Source organism: Heterocephalus glaber, unplaced genomic scaffold (assembly GCF_053883595.1).
Source record: "Heterocephalus glaber isolate CG9 unplaced genomic scaffold, H.glaber_assembly_v1.0 deba00001451, whole genome shotgun sequence".
In the NCBI taxonomy this organism is placed as follows: domain Eukaryota; kingdom Metazoa; phylum Chordata; class Mammalia; order Rodentia; family Bathyergidae; genus Heterocephalus; species Heterocephalus glaber.
Genome location: NW_028258301.1, coordinates 4,503,965 through 4,526,001, shown reverse-complemented (window position 1 = coordinate 4,526,001; position 22,037 = coordinate 4,503,965). Strand labels below are relative to the sequence as shown.

The following is a 22,037-nucleotide window of genomic DNA, read 5'->3' as shown; positions in this document are numbered from 1 at the left end:
ATAAAGGCCATTGTCCTGAGCTGTAGAAGTGAACAACAGAGAGAGGGCCTCTCTCAGACACCCTGATGAAAACTGAAGCCCACTGGAAAAGTGAAGAGAATCTCTGCAATAAAGGCATACCAGACCACTGTGCTTGGTAAGTTGGAGGGATCATCACCTCCCATCGGAACCTGGACTATCTTCAGGGGTGAGGCAGCTGGAACCTGCAGTAGAACCTTGCAGAGTTCAAACCCCGTAGGAGGACAGGGAGCTCAACTTGGGACTTGCAGCCAGAAATCTACCTGAATCTCATGAGTCTGTGACTGGCTTGCTGAGACTCATTGACTTATAACTGCACACTGCTGCCCACATTGTCTATTGTGAGAACAGAGACATAACCCTGAAGAAGGCCCTTCCTTTGTAGCTTTTATCTGTTATTTTCAAAATTACCACTATTTTTTTTGCTCTTATTTTAAATTATTTTTTCTTCTTTGCTACTCCTTTAAAATTATTTTTCTCTTTTTTTCTTTCTTTTGTCTTTTCTCTCTCTCTCTCTCTGCCTTGCTCCCTTGGTGTCCCACATTGTTCTTCATCTCCCTTTTGTGTTCCTGTTCTCCTAATTTGTATTTCTTCTTTATCTTTCTTTTCTTCTCTTTGCTTCTCTTGCCTGTGCCCTCTGGCCTCACTGCTAACCTTCTCCTATCCTTCTACTTACCTATTCCTCCCTCCCCAACTCCTTCTATCTCCGCATCCTGAAGGGTAAATTTGCTGTATTGAAGAGTTCATTCACTATAAACATGCTGGGTTAGTCCTTTATTTTGATTTAATTCACACAATTAAAGGTGACAGATTAATAACTACCACAAATTGTTATTTTCTAAGAGGTACTTGATGCTGTTGTGTTGCTGATCATATCACTTGGGCTAAGGTGTTGTGATTGATCTAATCCGTTGTCCTTCCTGGTATAATGAAAATGAGACAGCCTCAGAGCCATTAGAGACTTAAAACCTAAAGACAAGCTATATCTGGAAGACACCTCTGAGAAGCAACCATTCCTTAAGTGTTCTAAAGACATCAACAAAGATGCTTACAATAAACGACTTCAAAGTATCAACCCAGGAGCTAAACCAAGGACAGTACCAAAAACAAAAATGAGAAGACATTTAAGTAAGGCACAAACTCAGACATCATGACAAGGATGAGTCAATATCTATCAATTATAACTATCAATGTCAATGGTCTCAATTCACCAATCAAAAGAAATAGACTGACAGAATGGATGAAGAAGCAAAATCGAGTAATATACTGTATACAAGAAACACACTTAACTCAAAAAGAAATTCATAGACTGAAAGTAAAAGGATGAAAAACAGTTCTCCATGCAACAGGAACCCAGAAAAAAGCAGGGGTAGCAATCTTATTTGCAGACAAAGTAGATTTCAAACCAAAACTAATGAAGACAGACGAAGATGGTCACTACATCCTTGAGAAGGGAACAATCCAAGAGGAAGAGATGACAATCCTAAATATATATGCACCAAATATGAATGTCCCCAACTATACAAAACAAATATTAATGGACATGAAAAATCAAATAAGCACTAATACAATTGTAGTGGGGGACTTCAATACCCCACTATCACAAATAGACAGATCATCTAGACTAAAAATTAACAACAAAATTTTAGAACTGAACCAAGTTATTGAACAAATGGACTTAATAGATGTTTACCACCCCACAAAATCAGAATACACATTCTTTTTGGCTGCATATGGGTCATTCTCCAAAATAGACCACATGCTATCTCATAGGACATGTCTAAGTAAATATAAAAGGACTGAAGTTACCCCCTGTATATTATCAGACCATAGTGCAATAAAATCGGAGGTCAATAACATAAGAAACTGCAAAACTCCCACAAACACATGGAAATTGAATAACACCCTCCTGAACAACCAATGGGTCACAGAGGAAATTAAAGAAGAAACTAGACAGTTTCAACAAGTAAATGATAATGCCAGTACAACATACAGGAATCTATGCGACACAATGAAAGCAATTCTATGTGGGAAATTCATAGCAGTGAATGCCCATATTAGGACAACAGAGAGAACTCAGATAAATAACCTAATGCAGAGCCTCAAGCTCCTAGAAAAAGAAGAGCATAACAAACCCAAAGCTCATACATGAGAGGAAATTACAAAGATCAGAGCAGAAATCAATGCTATGGAGACTAAGAGAACAATGCAAAAAATTAATGAATCAAAGAGTTTGTTTTTCTAAAGAATAAATAAAATCGATAAACCTTTAGACAATCTTATCAAAAAAAGGAAAGAAAAGGCTCAAATGCATGCAATTAAGAATGAAAAAGAGGAAGTTGCAACAGACCCAGCAGAAATCCAGAGGATCATCAATACCTACTTTGAGAACCTGTACTCTAATAAAATGGAAAACACAGAAGAAATGGACAGATTCCTAGATACATATGAGTTGCCAAAGTTAAAGAAGATGTAGAAATTCTAAACACCCCAATAACAATGAGTGAAATTGAAAATGTAATAAAAAATTTACCAACAAAGAAAACGCCAGGTCCTGATGGCTTCACTGTGGAATTCTACAAGACATTTAAAGAAGAACTATCACCATTACTCTTTAAACTCATCAAAGAAATTGAAAGGGAAGCATGGCTTCTAAATTCATTCCTAGAAACAAGTGTTACTTTGATTCCAAAACCAGGGAAAGACCCAACCCAAAATGAGAACTACAGGCCAATCTCCCTAATGACCATAGATGCAAAAATCCTCAACAAGATACTGGCAAACAGAATAAAGAGGGTCATCAAGAAGATCATACACCCTGACCAAGTTGGATTTATCCCAGGGATGCAAGGATGGTTCATTGCTCAGAAATCAATAATTGTAATACACTATATTAACAGAGTCAAGGGGAAAAACCATATGATCACCTTAATAGATGCAGAAAAGGCACTTGACAAAATCCAACACTCATTCATGATAAAAATGCTACAGAAAATTGGAATAGAAGATCTTTATCTCAACCTGATTAAGGCTATTTATGAAAAACCAACAGCCAACATCATACTAAATGGTCAAAAACTGAAAACTTTCACACTAAAATCAGGAACAAGACAAAGATCCCCACTATCACCACTCCTGTTCAATATAGTTCTGGAAACATTAGCCACAGCAATTAGAAAAGAGAAAGAAATAAAAGGAATAAAGATAGGAAAGGAAGAAGTTAAACTGTCATTATTTGCTGATGATATGATACTTTACATAGAAGACCCAAAAAACTTGGCCAAAAGACTTCTAGACCTAATTGACAGATTCAGTAGAGTAGCTGAATATAAGGTCAACACTCAAAAAACAATAGCTTTCTTATACACAAATAACAGACTCACTGAGACACAAATTTGGGAAACAATTCCTTTTATCATAGCATCCAAAAAAAATGAAATATCTAGGAATCAACCTAACAAAGGTAGCAAAAGACCTCTGTACTGAAAACTACTGCACTCTGAAAAGGAGCCCAAGGAGGATATAAGCAAATGGAAAGACATCCCTTGCTCCTGGGTAGGAAGAACCAATATAGTGAAAATGGCCATACTTCCAAAACTACTATATAGATTTAATGCAATGCCGATTGAAATTCCAACAATATACTTCACAGAACTAGAGAAAACAATCCAAAAATTCATTTGGAAGCAGAAGAGACCTGGAATAGCTAAAGCAATTCTAAGCAACAGAGACATGGCTGGGGGTATCACAATCCCCAACTTGAAACTATACTACAAAGCTACTGTGATAAAAACAGCATGGTACTGGCAAAGAAACAGACCCGAGGATCAGTTGAATAGATTAGAAGATGCAGAAACAACTTCAGACATACTCAGCCACCTCATCTTTGACAAAGGAGCCAAACACCCTCATTGGAGGAAATATAATCTATTTAATAAATGGTGTTGGAAAAACTGGATTTCAACCTGCCAAAGATTAAAACTAGACCCATACCTATCACCATGCACTAAACTAAGATCAAAGTGGATTAAAGATCTAAATATTAAGACAGAAACAGTAAACTTGCTGGAAGATAAGTTAGGTAGAACTCTTGAAGATACTGGCATAGGATAAGACTTTATGAACAAAACCTCAGTAGCATGGGAACTAGCATAAAGAATCGACAACTGGGATCTCATTAAAAAGCTTCTGTACTGCAAGAGAAACCACCAACAGAGCTAAGAGACAACCTACAATATGAGAAAAAATTTTTAGCAGCTGTACCTCAGACAAAGGTCTACTATCTAGAATATATAAAGAACTGAAAAAATCAGACCCCCCAAATTCAAAGACCCAATTCAAAAATGGACATCTGAAATGAACAGACATTTCTCACACAAAGAAGTAAAAGCAGCAAACAAATATATGAAAGAATGTTTAACATCACTCGTCATTCAAGAGATGCAGATGAAAACAACACTGAGATTTCACCTCACTCCAGAAAGAATGGCTGCTATCAAGAAATCCACCAATAACAAATGCTGGCTGGGGTGTGGGGAGAAAGGAATCCTTCTCCACTCTTGGTGGGAGTGCAGACTGGTGCAACCACTGTGGAAATCAGTATGGAGATTCCTCAAAGAACTAGGATTGGAAGTCCCATTTGACCCAGCTATTGCCCTGCTGAGTATCTTACCAAAAGAATTAAAAGAATCATGCCACAGCGATATATGTGCACCCATGTTTACAGCAGCACAGTTTGTAATAGCTAAAGCTTGGAAACAGCCCAAGTGCCCATCAACTGGAAACTGGATAAAGAAGATGTGGGATTTTTTTTTTTTTATAAAATAGAGTACTACTCAGCCATAAAGAATGAGAAACTAGAGACATTTATAGCTAAATGGATGCATTTTGAGACCATACTCTTAAGTGAAATGAATAGGACACACATGTTTAAATATCGAATAGTTTCTGTAGTGTGAGAAACTGAAAGTGTAAATAAGGATTAAAATTATTAAAATGAATAATTGATAATTTGAAACAGGGAAAGGTCCAAAGGTGTAGGGATTGTGGGAGGGGAAGGGGAAAGGAAAGAAGGGAAAGGAAAAATTATGAGAAAAGAAAAAAACGGAAACAAAATCTACGTAAATAGGGAAGGGTGGAGGGGGTGAAGGGCACACAGGAAATGGGAAAAAAATAAGAACCAAGATACATCATGTACAGGTACAAGCACTCAATGATAAATGTAAATGTATTGTGTACCTAAAATGTACCAATAAAAAATTTTTTTAAAAAAGCTTCTGTACAGCAAGAGAAACCACCAACAGTGTGAAGAGAACCCACAATGTGGGAGAAAAACCTTCATCTGCTGTTACTCAGACAAAAGTCTACTATCTTGAATCTATAAAGAAATTTAAAAAATCAGACCTCCCAAATTTTAAGACCCAATGCAAAAATGGGCATCTGAAATGTACAGGCATTTCTCAAAGAAGTGGAAATAGCAAATAAACATATGCAAAAATGCTCAACATCACTGGTCATTCAGGAGATGCAAATGAAAACAATGCTGAGATTCCACCTCACCCCAGAAAGAATGGTTGCTATCATGAAATCAATCAATAACAAATGCTTGCAGGGCTGTGGGAAAAGAGGAACACTGCTCCACTGCTGGTGGGAGTGTAGACTGGTGCAACCACTGTGGAAATCAATATGGAGATACGTCAAAAAAGTAGGACTGGAAGTCCCATTTGACCCAGCTATTCCCTTGCTGGGTATCTTCCCCAAAGAATTAAAAGAATCATACCACAGTGATACATGTGTACCCATGTTCATAGCAGCACAATTTGTAATAGGTAGAGCTTGAAAGCAGCCCAAATGCCCATCAACTGGAGACTGGATAAAGAAAATGTGTTGTTTTTTTTAAATAAAATGGAGTACTACTCAGCTATAAAAAATGAGAAATTAGAGACATTTATAGCTAAACGGATGTATATTGAGGTAATACTCTTAAGTGAAATAAACAGGACACATGTAAATACTGAATAGTTTCTGTAGTGTGAGAAACTGAAAATGTAAATAAGGACTAAAAGTTATAATAGATAATGTGAAATAGGAAGAAAAGGGGCAAAGGGGAAGGGGAAGTGGGAGGGGTAGGGGAAAGGAAAGAAGGGAATGGAATTAATATGAGAAAATGAAAAAATGGAAACAAAGTCTTTGTAAATAGGGAGGGATGGAGGGGTTGAAGGGAGGGCAGGGGAAGGGGGAAAAATAAGAACCAAGAGAGATTATGTAAAGGTGCAAATTTCCAATGATGAATATCATTATATTGTATACCTAAAATGTACAAATAAAATAACATAAAAAAAGAAAAATAATATTGAAATCACAGCACTAGCTTCTGGAACTAGTATGAAAAACACTCTTGGCTCTTTGAGTGAGCGGCGGAAAGCGAGACTTTCAGCTGAACTCTCATCTCTCAACACTGGCAAATATTCATAAGATCTACCACACCCTTAATAAGCTAAATCTAACAGAAGACGTTGGCCAAGACGATCACCAAACAGGAAGCCTGCGATCTTGCAGTTCTTCAGACTGCTTTAGTAAAGTGATGCCCCCAAGGAGAAAGAGAAGACCTGCCTCTGGAGATGACTTATCTGCCAAGAAGTGTAGACATGATAGCATATATCGAAAATACGATTCAACTAGAATTAAGACTGAAGAAGAGGCCTTCTCAAGTAAGCGGTGCTTAGAGTGGTTCTATGAATATGCAGGTACTGAGGATGTTGTGGGTCCTGAAGGAATGGAGAAATTTTGTGAAGACATTGGTGTAGAACCTGAAAACGTAATTATGCTTGTCCTAGCTTGGAAATTGGACGCACAAAACATGGGTTATTTTACTCTACAAGAATGGTTAACAGGAATGACTTCTTTACAATGTGATACAACAGAAAAACTCAGAAATTCTTTGGATTGCTTGAGATCATTATTAAATGATTCTACAAACTTTAAGCTTATTTATAGATATGCATTTTACTTTGCACAGGAAAAGGACCAGCGCAGCCTAGACATAAACACTGCCAAGTACATGTTGGGACTGTTATTAGGAAAAATCTGGCCCCTTTTTCCAGTTTTTCACCAATTCTTAGAGCAATCAAAATATAAAGTGATTAACAAAGACCAGTGGTGCAATGTACTTGAATTCAGCAGAACAATTAACCTTGACCTCAGCAACTATGATGAAGATGGGGCATGGCCAGTCTTCTTGGATGAGTTTGTGGAGTGGTATAAAGACAAACAGATGTCCTAGGACTATATGCATAGCAGCGCGAGAATCACTGTTACCACAGTTATGTCACCCATTAGCCATAAATTGCTGTTTGTATCAAAGCGCATGCTGCTTTTCTTGCACTGTCTCCCTTTTGAAGGGATGTTTTGGTGTTTGCTGTTGAATGGGCCAGCTCTGTTTGCTGTGTAGCATTGTTCTCGTGGAAGGCTGCTTTCCAGTTTGTATTTATACTACAGATTGGTGAATTTGCCAATGTCCTCACTGTGATTATGTGTATATTGCTGTTTAAATTTTGTATATGTGTATAAAAAGCTTCACCTAGAGATTATTTCTGCAAAAATGTATCGTAAAAATAATTTTGTGGCATATTTCTAGTCCCTTTTTTCAAATGAACCAGTTATATTTTATTTGGTCTCAAATGTAGCATTTCAGAAAACAAGACAAAACAACTGTTACCATAACCAAATGCTGCCAGAATTAACCTTACTATTTAAGAGGTCAATTTCTGGAGAGGAGGTAGGAGTGATAACTTTTCAATGGCTCATGTCAAATATCATTTGTTTTACTTAATAATATTAGTGTTTTAAAATGATGAAAGTTGTAATTATTGACCATGTAGACATGTAACATGCCACAAATGATTTTCACCATGCAAGACACAGTTTTTGTTTTTAATGTTAAAACTGTAGTAGCTTGAATATAAGTACAAATGAACAAATTGAAATTGCACCTTTTTTAAAAATCGGGGTTTAAACTCAAATAAACTTTCTTTTTTCTTTTTTGCCCTTTTACATTCCTCCAGCCAGTGTTTGGTCTGCTGATGCTCTTTATGCCATGCTGAGTAAAATTTATTTTGCTGCCTCCATGAAAATCTACTGGCTTCCTGGCAATTTATAACTGCAGAGCATTTTTAGTTTGAATTTTTTCAGTTAGATTTCATGATGTCTAATTTCCTAGTTTTTTGGAAAAGAAACTGTAAATGAGAAGTGTTTTGTTTTGTTTTCCTTGTTTATTTCATACCAGGCTTTTCCTGGCAACGTGTTCATTGGAGGCAGTGGACACGGAACCACCAGCATTGAGCTAACCCTTATCACACTCTAGGACCTTTTCCTGGAGGGGCCACTTGTCATTACCTGAATCGTTTGTACAGAAGAGTGACAGCCATTATTTATGTGTATGAGGAAACAAGGATGGTATGCTTAGATTTGTATTTTATGTCTTTTTTTTTTGTTTGACCTTAAGAAAATGTATAGAGTACATTTTCACCCCCCCTATCTGGTGCTATTGAATGACTAACCTGGTCCCTAAAGTTTTGTGAACATATAATGGTCTAATGATTTAACCAAGTAAAGTGCCAAGGTGCATTTGAGTAAGTGATTGCTGTGGTTGTGAGCAATATCCATGCTTGAGCATGTAATGATTTGGAGTATTGGCCAAAAAGTTTTTTAGATTAAATGTGAACCTTTAAATGATGTTAAATGAGTAAAACATAACTCTTGACCATTGTTTTGCAGGTTTTTTTGCAAATGGTGTTCTGATTTTCATATTATTTTTTCCCGACCTGAACCACCAAAGACAGAAATTTTATGTATATAGTGTGTGTCCATATACAAAAATCATGATTATGGTAGAATGCAGCTATTTCTTTTTTCTTCTGAACAATAAGGTTTGGTTTGCTGTGAAATAAACCAGAAGTTTTAAAAACAAAACAAAACAAAAAAGACAGAAAAACACTCTTGGAAAAGTTTTAGAGGACTGACCGTTCCATTCTTTTGGTCCAAGTGTGTATATAAGAGTGGCAAGAATTATAAAGTCATCTCAAAATATATACAAACAGAACTTTTTTGATCCTCTCTTTAACTCCCTCAATTGAAAGTTCTGAGGGACTGAAATAGTCATTAACATCACTTGGTGAATTGGAATAAGAATTCATATCAAGGTTTTGACAGACTTTTAAGGCAAGATCAGTGCCTTTAAAAATGTGGTCCTTATTATTATGTGTACTAAAATCATCCATCACATTTCCTAAAATGCAGATTTTTAGTTCTTACCCATATATAGGACTCAGAACATAGGGGTGCAGGAGGTCAAAAATCTAAATTTTTAGGAAGCAGCCCAAATAATTATGTATCCAAAAGCTTGAAAATCAGACCCACTCTTGTATCAACCCTACTCTCACTTCCCATCCAAATCACAATTAGTTGTATGGATTAAGCACCTCAACTTGGGATAGTAATTCATATGACGATCTAGGGACTAGCACTCTAAGAACAACAAAGGATAAAAAACTTCACTGAGGTGTATGTTCTTTGAATTTTTATTTCCTCTCTGGATTGCTTCTCCTTCAGATTCATCTATAATATATAATTTAGCCTAATGAGAGCCCAAGTTTGCCTCTTTCTTGGGAGGCATTAACTTTGGGAAAGAAGGTGACGTTCACATTTATATTCTGAATTCTGAAGATATTCTCATATATCCCCAGATGGTCCAACATAGTTTATTTACCATGGTAGAGATCAGAGATTTGATATAAAACCCAAGTTAGAAATAAAATATATTCCATTATTTAGAGCACTTATATTTCTTCTTCAGGAATCTCAGGAAGGTAAAAGCCACACAGTAATCAGTAATATAACATAGAAAGATTCAGAGAAGCTTTGACTATAACTACTCACAATTTACAAACTCTAATTTGGTAATTTACTGACACATAGCATTCAAGTCTTCATGGAATTTGCTAGTGTAACCTTGCAAAAATATTATTACCAACATTTCTGAAATTTTAGGCTAGAAGAACAGAATTTGCTCTTATGTCATTTAAAGAAAGGTTTACTCACTGTCTAAAATTATGAAAACTAATTTTAAAATTAGAATAAATGCACAGTGAAATATGTGGATTTGCAGGGAAACCACATGAAATCTTAAACAGGATGAAAAACACTGCCACTAAATGGCTAAAAAGCTTCATAATGCAAACATTAAAATAGTTTAATACAATTTATACAGTCAAAAAATATTAAATATCTTTTTGGGTCAAAATTTCCCACAAAGTCAGCAGACTGAAACACAGGTTATTTTTACACCAGTTCTGAGAAACAGCTCAAAGCATAGCATCAGCCATGCTTGTACCTGTTCTCGGGGTCACTGTCATAGGCAGAGTCTCTGTACAAAACACCTCTTTTCAGTTCCAGTTCGTCATCTTTCTCTGGGTCTCTTTCATCCTGAAAAATTTAAGAGATTTTCATTAATTCACTTTTTCATAGCTTTCAACAATATGATGCTTATGTTTCTTTGGGAAATACTCTTCTCCTCCATTATAGAATATTAAATCAAATGCTTGTGTATCTTTAAAGAAAGGAAACAAAAGATAATTTCTTATCCTTATGAATAGAACTACATAGCTTTATTATAATTTCATTAACAGTGTTTACCAAACACAAGGGAAAAAGCAGATATTTCTCAAATTGACAAATGAATGGGAATGGATGTGTCATGATGTATAAATTATTAACATCTCACAAATGGTTACATGAACTCCTAAAAGGTTGTACTTGCATTCTGGGGAATAATTTTTTAAAACAACAGTGTAGATGCAAGTATACATCTATGAGTTACAAAGCCAAAATGCAACAAAACAACCCCAAAAAGGCAAAATGAAATTGGCATGAAAATTAACAGCTAACCCCCTTGGAGAAGCAGCTTGTTCTTAACTTCTAACAGACACATACAAGGACATAGATTGTTTTTGTTCCTTTGGTTTTCTGAGACAGGGTCTCTTTATGTAGTCCAGGGTGGCCTTGAACTAGTGATCCTCCTGTCTCACCCTCCTGAGTACTGAGATTACAGGTGTGCACCACTACAGCTAGATCATACAAGACATAAGAAACAGGATTCTGAGACATAATTTTACAAGCATATAATTTACAGTAAGTTCATACGCATGGTAATTTTATATAATACAATATCAAATATCTTTCTCACTTAGTCAAACAAGAATGGAAATGGAGAGAACTAATAATAAAAAGAACTAGTAAGTACAAATAAAAATTAGCATTAATAAGGAGCTTGTTTCCTTTATTCTGAAATAGATTATGAAGAAAAATGATTTTAAAATTTTCTCATGACTTACTACTATAAAGAGAGCGTTTACAATGTAAAAATGTGAGAAATAAGCAAGTTTAAAAATCACAGAAAATGGGCACACAAATTTAGAATTGTTACAGCTTCTAGGTTTTATCTTTGTAAAGTAACTCCATTTATTTCTATTGCTGTTTTTTTCTCCCTCAATTGTTTTGATCTATGAATAATATAAGTAAGGCAACTTTCTTTTAGTTATTGCTTGAATGGTATTTATTTGTCCTTTTATTTTGAAACTTTCCTTTAGATTTCTTTATTAACTAGCATAAAGCTGGAGATGGCACATTTTTATACAGTCTGATAAGTCAAAGAAGTGGAGTTTTTCCTCTCTTAATGCCACAGAAAATGTAAAGGGCTACAATGAAAGTGTATGTTGTGATAAAGGAAAGAACTAAACAAAATAGGTTATCTAAGAGAGAATTAGAATATAATCACTAAAACTACTCATGAAGAGCACTGATACCCATCTAAATGAAGGATATCATGAAGGGACATTCTCCCCCTCCCAGCTGAAAAACCTCTTGTGAGTCCTTGCCAGATTACTTTTTATAAGATCAAGCCAAGGATTTAGTTCAGTGGCTCTGCACCTGCCTCATAAACACAAGGTCCTGAGTTCGATCCCCAGTACCATAAATAAGTAAATAAATAAATAGATAGATAGATAGATAGATAAATAAATGGTCAAGTTATATAACAGCAAAGAGGCAAAACATATCACATCTTTTCATAAGCTGTTAACTGTGTATTGGTATCACTTTCTTGCTTTCTTACATCCCTTACAATTTTCTGCTGAAATCTGGAGTTTTTAATCATAGTATGACATGGCATATCTTGAACAAGTTTTTATTAATCTTCTCTTCTATCCATTGTTGAACACAGTGCACTGAAGCCTCCAATTATTATGTTTAATAGGCTATTTCTCCCTCTGTTTTTGCTTGTTCTATTTGGGGGCTCCTTTTAGGTGTATAAATATTTGTAATGGTCATATATTTCTGATGGTTTGACCCATTTAAAAATGTTTTTGTCTATAGTAACAAAATTGTCTCTTGAAGTCTCTTTTGTTGTTAGTTGTTTATCCACTCTAGCTTTCTTATGTTGTTTGAATGGTATGTCTTTTTCTTTCCTTTTACTTTCAACTTATTTATGCATGTGACTCTAAAGTGTATTTCTTGTAGACAAACTATAGTTTAATCATTTTTTATGTATTCTCTCAAACTCTGCCTCCTAATTTCAATACTTGATTCCTTTCAATTTCATGTAATTACTCATGAGGTAACTTAACATTTGCACTTGTTTTCTATGTGTCTTAATAGTTTATATTTCCTAGTGTAATTTTTTTCTTTTCTTTTTTTTTTCCAGTACCAGGGACTGAACTCAGGGCCTTGCACATGCGAGGCAGGCACAGTGCCACTGAGCTAAATCCCCGGCCCCCCAGTGTAATTTTGAATTCCATGAAAATTATATTTTGGGGCTATTTCCTTAGTAGCTTCCATGAAGATTATAAATAACACCTCGATATTTAAGTATTTAGAATATCAACTTTATTTCAATAGAATATGAAAACTTTGCTCCCATATATTCACTGTCCTTCCTCTTGTCTTTGTGTTGTTAATTTCATGTGAATTGCATCTTCACCTAGTACTTGCCCATCAACATACATTTATAATTATTGTTTATGAGGTCAAGTAGGAGAAATAGTTACTGGCAAAGAAATACATTTATACTACCTTTCATATTTACCTATTTCATTACCTTTATCATTCATGCTCTTCTTCATGGACAAAGTATAATAAAAAATGTAAAGTGAATGGTTAAACTACAAAAAATTGGTTATAGTAACAGACATAAATTTCTTTCACAAGTATTGAGTGAGGTGTGACAAAAAATAGAGTAAATGCTGCTGCTAACTGCCATCCAATTAAAGCCAGGCTTGTAAATACATTACACTGTGTCCTCATCCAACCTCTTCAACAGATCTGGGAACATGCAACATCTGGCTCTTCCACAAAATCAAAATGACCATAAAGGGTAAATCCTTTAATCAGTTAGGGAACAACAGCACAAATGAAGATGTGAAAGAGTACTTCCAGAACTGCTTCAGAAAGTGGAAAAAAGAATGGGACGAGTGTGTTCAAAGCGAGGGGAGATGTTTTGAGGGAGATTAATGGCAATGTGTCTTTTAGTGTAATCATTTTTTTAAAAATTTAAATATTCACTATATTTGTATCATACCTCATACATACGAGTTACTCTGTACAGTCCTTTCATTTCCACCTGAAGGACTGGTTCCTTTTAGTATTTCTTATAGCGCAGACCTTCTGGAAGACAGGTTTTCTAATTTTGTCTGCCTGAGAATTTTAATTTCTCCTACATTTTTGAAAGATAGTTTTGGTGGTTAATTATGGTTAGTGGTTATTTTCTTTCAGCACTTTGAATATGCTATCCCAGTGCCTTCTGAGTTCCATACTTCGGATGAGAAATTAGTCTTAAATCTTTCTTTATTTTTTTTGGTACTGGGGATCAAACTCAGGACCTTGCACCTGTGAGGCAGGCAGAGCACCACTGAGCTAAATCCCCAGCCCCTTAGCCTTAAATCTTAATGAGAACCTGAGTACCAGTATATTGATAAGTCCCTTCTGTCTTGAAGAATTCTTTTTGTCTTTGGCTTTTGATTTATGATTTATAATATGTCCTGGGTATGGATTTTGGGTTTTTCCTACTTGGATTTTGTTGAGCTTCTTGAATGATTAATAGATTTCTTCAAATTTGGGACATTTTTGACTGTTATTTTTCCAAAATCTCTTTTGTCTTTCTTTTCCTCCTCTCTTTCTTGAATTCTTATTTCAGTTATGTTGGAATCTTCATGGGAGTCTACAAATCTCTAAGTATCTGTGCAATATAGGTATTGTTTTTTCTTTTTGTTCCTCACACTGGATTACCTCAATTACATGTCTCCAGTTCACTGATTTTATTTTCTGTCTAGTCAAATGTGCAAATGAATCTTTCTAATGAATTTTCTATTTCTAGTGCTCTTCATTTCAGAAATTTTTCACTTCTGGATTTATAATTTTCAATTCTAGAATTTCTATTTGCTTCTTTTTTATAGTTTCTATCTTTTATTGATATTTTCTATTTGGTAAAGACAAGTTTTTAAATTTTTATTTTTATTAGTAAATGTTTGCAGTACATAATGATTACATTCATCAAGAGTGGTTGGTACATATACCTAACACATCTGAGATATAACCCTTATACTTTATTTCTTTGGACATAGTTTCTTTTGGTTCTTTTAACATTTTTTTTTTTTTGGTAACAGGGATCGAACTCAGGTTCTTGGGCTTGCGCAGCAGGCAGCAAAACCACTGAGCTAAACCTCTGGCCCTCTTTTAACATATTTAATGTAACTGACTTATGGTCTGTGTTGAGTCCAATATCTAAGTTCTGCAGAGCCACAGAGACAATTTCTACCAATAGCTTTTTATTTATTTTATTTTATTTTATTTTATTTTTTGGTACTGGGGATCGAACTCGGGTCCTTGCACTTGCGAAGAAGGCGGAGGAAGCCCTAAGCTAAATCCTCGGCCCTATCAATAGCTTTTTAAAATCTCTATTTCCATTGTTTTATTATTGTGGTTTATATTCTCTATTTAGTGAAGTTGAGGGCTAATTCTGTAAAGTCTGTATTCTTTTTTGTGGGTGGCCCTTGATATCTAATTTGTTAGCCAAGTGGTCAGGTAACAATTGGATACATATTCCCATAAACTCTTAGAATTGTTAAGTCCCCCAGTGTTCACTAAATAGCTTTGTGTGTATGTTGGGGTACACTTTTAATACTCAGCCTAAGTTTTAACTTCTTGCTTATATAGAACCTCAAGTTGGCCAGAATTGAAAGTGTAGGATGACCTTTATGCACAAAGCCCTGGGAAATATGCACAGTCCTATAAATATGTATGGTCCTGGAGTCCCGCGGAAGATGCTGAATCAGCCCACTGCAGACAGGCAGGTCTACACACGCCCTACCGAGGTCCCAAGTCACGCGGAAGATGCAGAATCAGCCCCTGCCCAGACAACAATCCACTGGACCCCCACTCCCGCTCCTCTGTACAGCCACCTGGTTCCACACTACAAAGAAGCAGAGGACACCGGACCACCAGACCACAGTACTGAGTCCCGCGGCTCCCAGCCCAGAGGAAGGGGCTTCCCAGCAGCCATCACTCCCACTGCTCCCAGCCCAGAGGATAGGGCTTTTGGGCCATCTTCTATTCTGCCACTCCTGGCACAGAGGAAGGGGCTTCTGGGCCACCATCCCTCCTACCACTCCCGACCCAGAGGTAGGGGCTGCTGACATGCCATCCCACTGCTCCTGGACCAGAGGAAGGGGCGTCCCAGCCATCATCCCTCCTGCTGCTCCCAGCCCACAGGAAAGGGCATTTGGGCCACCATCCCTACCACTGCTCCCGGCCCCTGTCACACCTCTCCCAGCTCAGAGGAGGTAATCCGTGCAGGCGCCAACAGCCCCCACCCCAGTTGAATTGAGAAAACACGTAAAGAAGTCTCAAAACCAGACTCCCAGATCACCTAAAGCAACCCCAAAGGGAAATGAGATTGAACACTCTGATACTCAACCACCTGGACCCACTGAACTGGCAACAAAAGGGGATCTGGAAAAAATGAAATCAGAAATAATTTCTCAGATAACAGGAGAAATTGTGCCCTTAGTGCAAGACATGATTAATAAATCTAGAGAGGAACTCAGGAACATGATGGAATCCCAGCATAGGAAAAGAATGGAATCCATAAAACAGATGCAAATAGATTTCCAGGAGATGAAAATCTCCATTGAAAGTCTACACAGCAGAATGAGCCAATGTGAGGACAGAATTTCAGACATAGAAGATAAGATTGTAATTAATAACCAGGAAAAGAAAAATTGCTTCAAATTATAAAGGAACATGAGAAATCAATCCAGCATCTGCTAGATGATGCAAAGAAGAATAACATAAGACTGACTGGAGTCAATGAAGAAACAGGAGAAAGTGCAGATGACATAAAAAATCTTGTCACAGAAATAATGGCAGAAAACTTCCCAAGCAGGGGAAAAGAGCTTGACATACAGATAAGGGAGGTATATAGGATTCCAAATAGCCTTGATAAAAAAAAATCTACACATAGGCATATAATTGTTAAGATTCCAGAAACACAACAGAAGAACAAAGTTCTACAAGCAGTTAGAGAAAAGAAACAAATCACATACAAAGGAAAGCCCATCAGAATCACAGCAGACTTCTCAACACAAACCATCAAGGCAAGAAGAGCTTGGAGTGACATATTCCAAGCCCTAAAAGAAAACAGCCTCCAACCCAGATTGATGTACCCTGCAAAACTATCTTTCAAAATGGATGGAGAAATAAGATACTTTCATGACAAAGAGCACCTTAGGAACTTTGTGAATACCAAACCAGCATTCCAAAGAATTTTACACAATATCCTAGGAACAGACATTGAGGATCACAACCCCAGGAAGCAAAGCAGAATGAACCCATCTGGCATGACAAGAAATTAAATGTAAAGGGGGAGAACCCAACAAAAAGAAAAAGTCATGGCAATGACAAGTCAATCTGTTTCAGTTATAACCATCAATAATGAATTGGAATATATTCATAATATAAAACACACCCATCATAAAATATCCAGGAATGAGAACAGAAGAGCATAAGAGATTGCTGTAGTTTGGACCCGAAACGTCTGCCAAAGGCCCATGTGTTAAAGGACTGGTTATCAGTGTGGTGCTGTTGGAATGTATGGAAACCTTTAACAAGTGGGGCCCAGTGGGAGGGAGGTTTTAGGTTCCTGGTGTGTGCCCTCACATGGGATGATGGGATGTTGTTTTCTTGTTCTGTCTTTGCTTCCTTCCTGCCATAAGGTGAGCAGCTCATTTGACCACATGTTCCCTTCCATGGTGTTTTGCCTCATCACAAGCCTCAAAGCAATGGGCCAACCAATCATGAATTGAAACCACAAAACTGCGAACAAAAATATACGTTTCCTCTTTTTACTGTGATTACATCAGGTATTTGGCTACAGTGATAAAAAGCAAACTAAACAAGAGATATAAGGTAATCAATAGTCTGAAATTTCTGGAAAAACAGACACAAATAAGTAAGAGATAATAAATAAACACTTTCTAAAACTGAAGAAAAAACTACAAATTTAACAAACATAAACATCACAAATGCCAGACAGAAACAAAGAAAAGTTACAATTAAGTGTGTAATATTAAACTGCTCAAAATGAAAGACAAAGAGAAAAAATCTAAAACTACTTCGAGAAGGGAACTGTAGGAAGGTGTTAGTATAGATTGTGCTTGGCAGAATAATAGCTTCCAAAGATGTGCAAGGCTTTCATTCCCAAAAGTAGAGGGTTTTTCAGGTTTGATTAAGGTTGAGAATCTTGAAGTGGCTAGACTACCTTGGATTATCTGAGTAGGCCAATCTAAACTGCATGGGTTCTTTAAAAGCAGAGATACTTTCATGGCTGTAGTCAGCCCGAGGGTGACTTTGACTGAGAGTAAGGGAGATGGAATGCTGCAGGCTTTGCAAATGGAAAAAGGTATAAAGAGATCACAACCCTACTGACAATGCTGACTTTAGCCCAGTGATGCCTGTGTCAACTTCTGATCTACATAAATATAAGGTTACCAATTTGGGATGATAAATTTATTATCATATACATGGCAGCAATAGAATATAATGAGGCACAAATCAAAAATTACTTGAGGACTACATGGAATAATTCATGGCAGACCAATGCTCCTGCTGAAAACTAGAAAAGCCTGATAAATTACAGTTTTAAATGTATTATAAAGGTAAAGAAACAATGAAGATTACAGATACTAAAATTTCAGAAGGGAGTAATGTCAGAAGTGGACATAGAATCCGCACTTCCCTTTTTCCTTGAAGCATGTGAAGATTCCGAGCAAGGGTTATTATTTGAACTAGGGTTATTTTGGGGACCCAGAGACAACAGCAAACCTTTTGATAGCTGTACGATGGTAGAACAACAAATCTTAAATTTTGTGAGGCCTTTAGACAGAAAGCCAGTTTCCGAATCATGACATCTCTTGACTTATGAAGCTGCCTGCATGGAATAAAGCCAACCTCAAAACATCTGAAAACCAGAGTACATCTTCCTACCTCATTGTGCTTAACATTTAAAAGTATCTACTGGAGTGTGATGCCCTTGAAAACACAAGAAATAAAGCCCTACAATAGCACTGACACTTGAGTGTTGACACTGTAACTGGCTTTAAAGTAGAGGCACTTGACAATTTGAATTAGCCAGGGTTAAAAAATCCGCTCCTGTCCACAGAGGCAAGGACTGATTTCTGAGAATGGAGAACTAGGATTTTTTCTGAATCATGAAAGGCTAGAGGTAAAATTGAAGACTGGAAGTACTAAAGTATCTTGTCAAAATATTTGATAAATCCTGAAGCTGGGCCAGGTTTGGGGCTAACAGACTAATTTAAAAATGTGAAAAAATTTTAAAAATTGCCATACAATAATAGTACTTAAAAGACAAACATTCATCACAAAGAAAGACTTTGGTAACAAAGCAGGTGAGTTGAAAGCTCTGAAAAGGAGTGCTGAATTGACATTTACCCTTTCGCAAGTAACAGACATGCTGAGGACTTATTTATTTATATTATTTTTGTACAGGAGATTGAACAGAGAGTCTTTATACTGAGCTACATCCCCAGCCTTCTCTCTCTTTCTCCCTCTCTCTCCCTCTTTCTCTCTCTCTCTCTCCCTCTCTCCCTCTCTCCCCCCCCCCCCGTCTTTGAGGCAGGTCTTACTAAATTGCTAAGTTGTCCAGGCTGGGCTCAAGCTTGAGATCCTCCTGCCTCAGCCTCCCAGAGTGCTGAGGGATGCACCACCATACCCAGCTTACATTTGACTTCTGAGTGCATCTAGAAATTGGTCTCAGGTATAGAGGCCATACTGGTGAACAGAAAACCTGCAGAAATCTAAGTAATTTTGCAGAGCTAGTATTATTAAAAATAAGGACTAGAGAGGACTCAAATGCAGTCTTGTCACTTAATAATGGGATACATTCTGAAGAATGTGTTTCTAGGCAATTTCATCATTGTGAGAACATCATATACCATATTTCCACAAATAGATGGTTATGATTTCATTAGGCAATATAATCTTATGGGACCACCATCATATAAAGCAGGCTGTCACTGACTGAAATATAATTCTGTGGTACATGATAGTATGTGGCTAATTTCTGAAGCTTCTTACTATGGAGATGTAAAGAAATAAGCCTAAAGCCTCTGACAGATAGGGCAGAAATCGTCTCAGTTTCTTGGTACTGAGAAGAGAAGTTTGGACTTTGAACTGAGGGTAAATATCCTAAAAAGAAGCGCAAAACAGATTTATCAGGAATTTGATTGAGGATAGACTGAGATTTTAAAAATAACTCTCAAATGCTGATGCTGGAACATTCTGAAAAACTTTGGCACTATCTTCTACAGATGAATGAATGCACACATTCCTTATGAGGCAACAATTCAATTTTTTAGGTATATATCAAGCTAGAGCCCATTTATATGTTCACCAAAGGACATACACAATAATTTTATAGCAGCACTATTAGTATTAACTGAAAATTAAAAGTAGAGTACACTGATTATGCTATTTTTTGGAATAATATAAAGCAGGAGTTAACAAACTCTTCTAAGGGGGCAGAGAGTAAATATATTCTAGTCAATGACAACATGTGATTAAACGAACATATCCATGTTCCAATAAAACTATATACATTCAAATGGCAAGAATTTACCTGTGGGGCACAGTTTGCTAACTCCAATTATATAGCAGTAAAAATGAAATGTGCATGTGACAAACACAATGATCAGAGAAACAAATCAGGTATAAAATAATGTTATTTTAAATATCTAAAACCACATAAAACTAAGCTATATTTTGTTATATTTTAGATTAGTGGGAAGCCTAGTGACTGACAAGAGGTTTTAGAGGCATTTTGGGGGTTTTAGTAACAAACCTCTCTGACCCAGATGCTATTCATGTATGGGTTCACTTTGTGAACATTCATTTTGCTGTATAACTTAGGATTAAAGTATATTATATTGAGGTAAAAAATATAAAACTAACTAGAATGATAATGCCAAAAAAAATCATGGAAAATATCTACAAAAACTGAAGTGCCAAGATAGCCCCATGAACCCCCAAATATGAGAAGATGGTAATAAGCCATTGGTAGTTACAAAAAAAAAGTAAACAATGGAGCATCTGATAGCTGGCAAGTTTGAAATAACAACAACAATAAAACAAACTCAGGGGAACAACATCAAGCAGAAAAGGCCTTCGCACTTCCACAGTGATGAGGACAAAGGGCTTACAGTAAATTCTGAAGGAGCTGGAGTTGCCTGGAACCCATTAATTCATAAAACTAACATGCTGAAGTCACTTTTCAAAATAAAACTTTACACTGAGTATAAATCACCTGGGAACAGAATGCAAATTGAATAGGGAACTAAAAGGAATGGCAAGAAAAATCCTATATAAATGGGAAGTGAAAGAAAGCCAGGTAGTAGACATTAGGCTGCATATTTTGGAACAAGTGATAAAAACACAAAGAGCTGTGATATGAATGATAATCTAAATCATATTCTGTCTAAACATTCAGAAAACAACAATTTCACAAAGAAAGATCATCATAAGTGGGTTAGATTTCATAAAAAGTTATAAGAGGAAGAAAAGACCACGAAGCAACAAAATAACAGCCTTTAATTAGAGCATGTCAGACAAGACATGTTCCCTAAATAGACCGAAAATGTACTAAGGTATCTATGACCTCATGACTTAACAATTAACTTCTGCAAGAATAACTGATCTAAGAGAGAATAGGACAAGAACTTCAACATCTTTTATGATCTAACCCAGGGATGGCGAACCTTTTAGAGACCAAGTGCCCAAACTGCAACCCAAAACCCACTTATTTATCACAAAGTGCCAACACTGCAATTAAACCTGAATACTGAGGTTTTAGTTTAGAAAAAACAACTCATACGTTAACATCTTTTGTCTTAAAAGAAAAACACAATAACAGAGCTTTCAATGATACCACACAGCTTTTTATTGAAAGGTAAAAGTTTGCATTTGTCGAGCTTTTGCCTGCTTAATGTATTTTAGCAATGAAATTGCAAGGAGGCTAGAGGGGAGGAGAGATCAGATATCATATGCTGGCTGACAGAAGACACAGTATGACTTTTGAAATAAAAATGAATTTGATTAGCCTTTAGATCCCACTCCAAATTTAAAGGAAATACTGCAGACAATGTAACACATTTTTACCATAGAAATGCTATCAGCAAAATCTTATGGGACATTCCGCAGGACAAAAGATCCAGCTTTTTCAAATAATGAAAATGCAGAAGAAAAATATAGTTGTAAAGAAAGCGGTGGACTATCAGACACTTAAAGGGTATATTTTATTTTAAAAAGTCAAACAGAACTGCTCACTTGGGGATAATACCATTAAAAAGTAAGAAAGTAATTTCCATTAAAATTAGGTTACTGAATTACTCTTATAGGTG

General features: G+C 36.3%; 1 protein-coding gene and 1 pseudogene across 9 annotated transcripts in view; one reads left to right on the top strand and one right to left on the bottom strand.

The window, feature by feature from the left end:
* Spata6 (spermatogenesis associated 6) overlaps window positions 1-22,037 on the bottom strand; it is a 140,645-nt gene that overhangs the window by 18,665 nt on the left and 99,943 nt on the right. For all 8 annotated transcript variants that reach the window (XM_087214862.1, XM_087214864.1, XM_004869295.4 and 5 more), the window contains one exon: window positions 10,409-10,500. In XM_087214862.1, coding sequence (XP_087070988.1) covers window positions 10,409-10,500 — 92 coding nt within the window. The remainder of the gene's footprint in view (window positions 1-10,408; window positions 10,501-22,037) is intronic.
* On the top strand, window positions 4,843-7,413 carry LOC106008109 (DCN1-like protein 4 pseudogene; annotated as a pseudogene). Its single transcript, XR_015452644.1, has one exon. The product of XR_015452644.1 is annotated as a DCN1-like protein 4 pseudogene (transcript).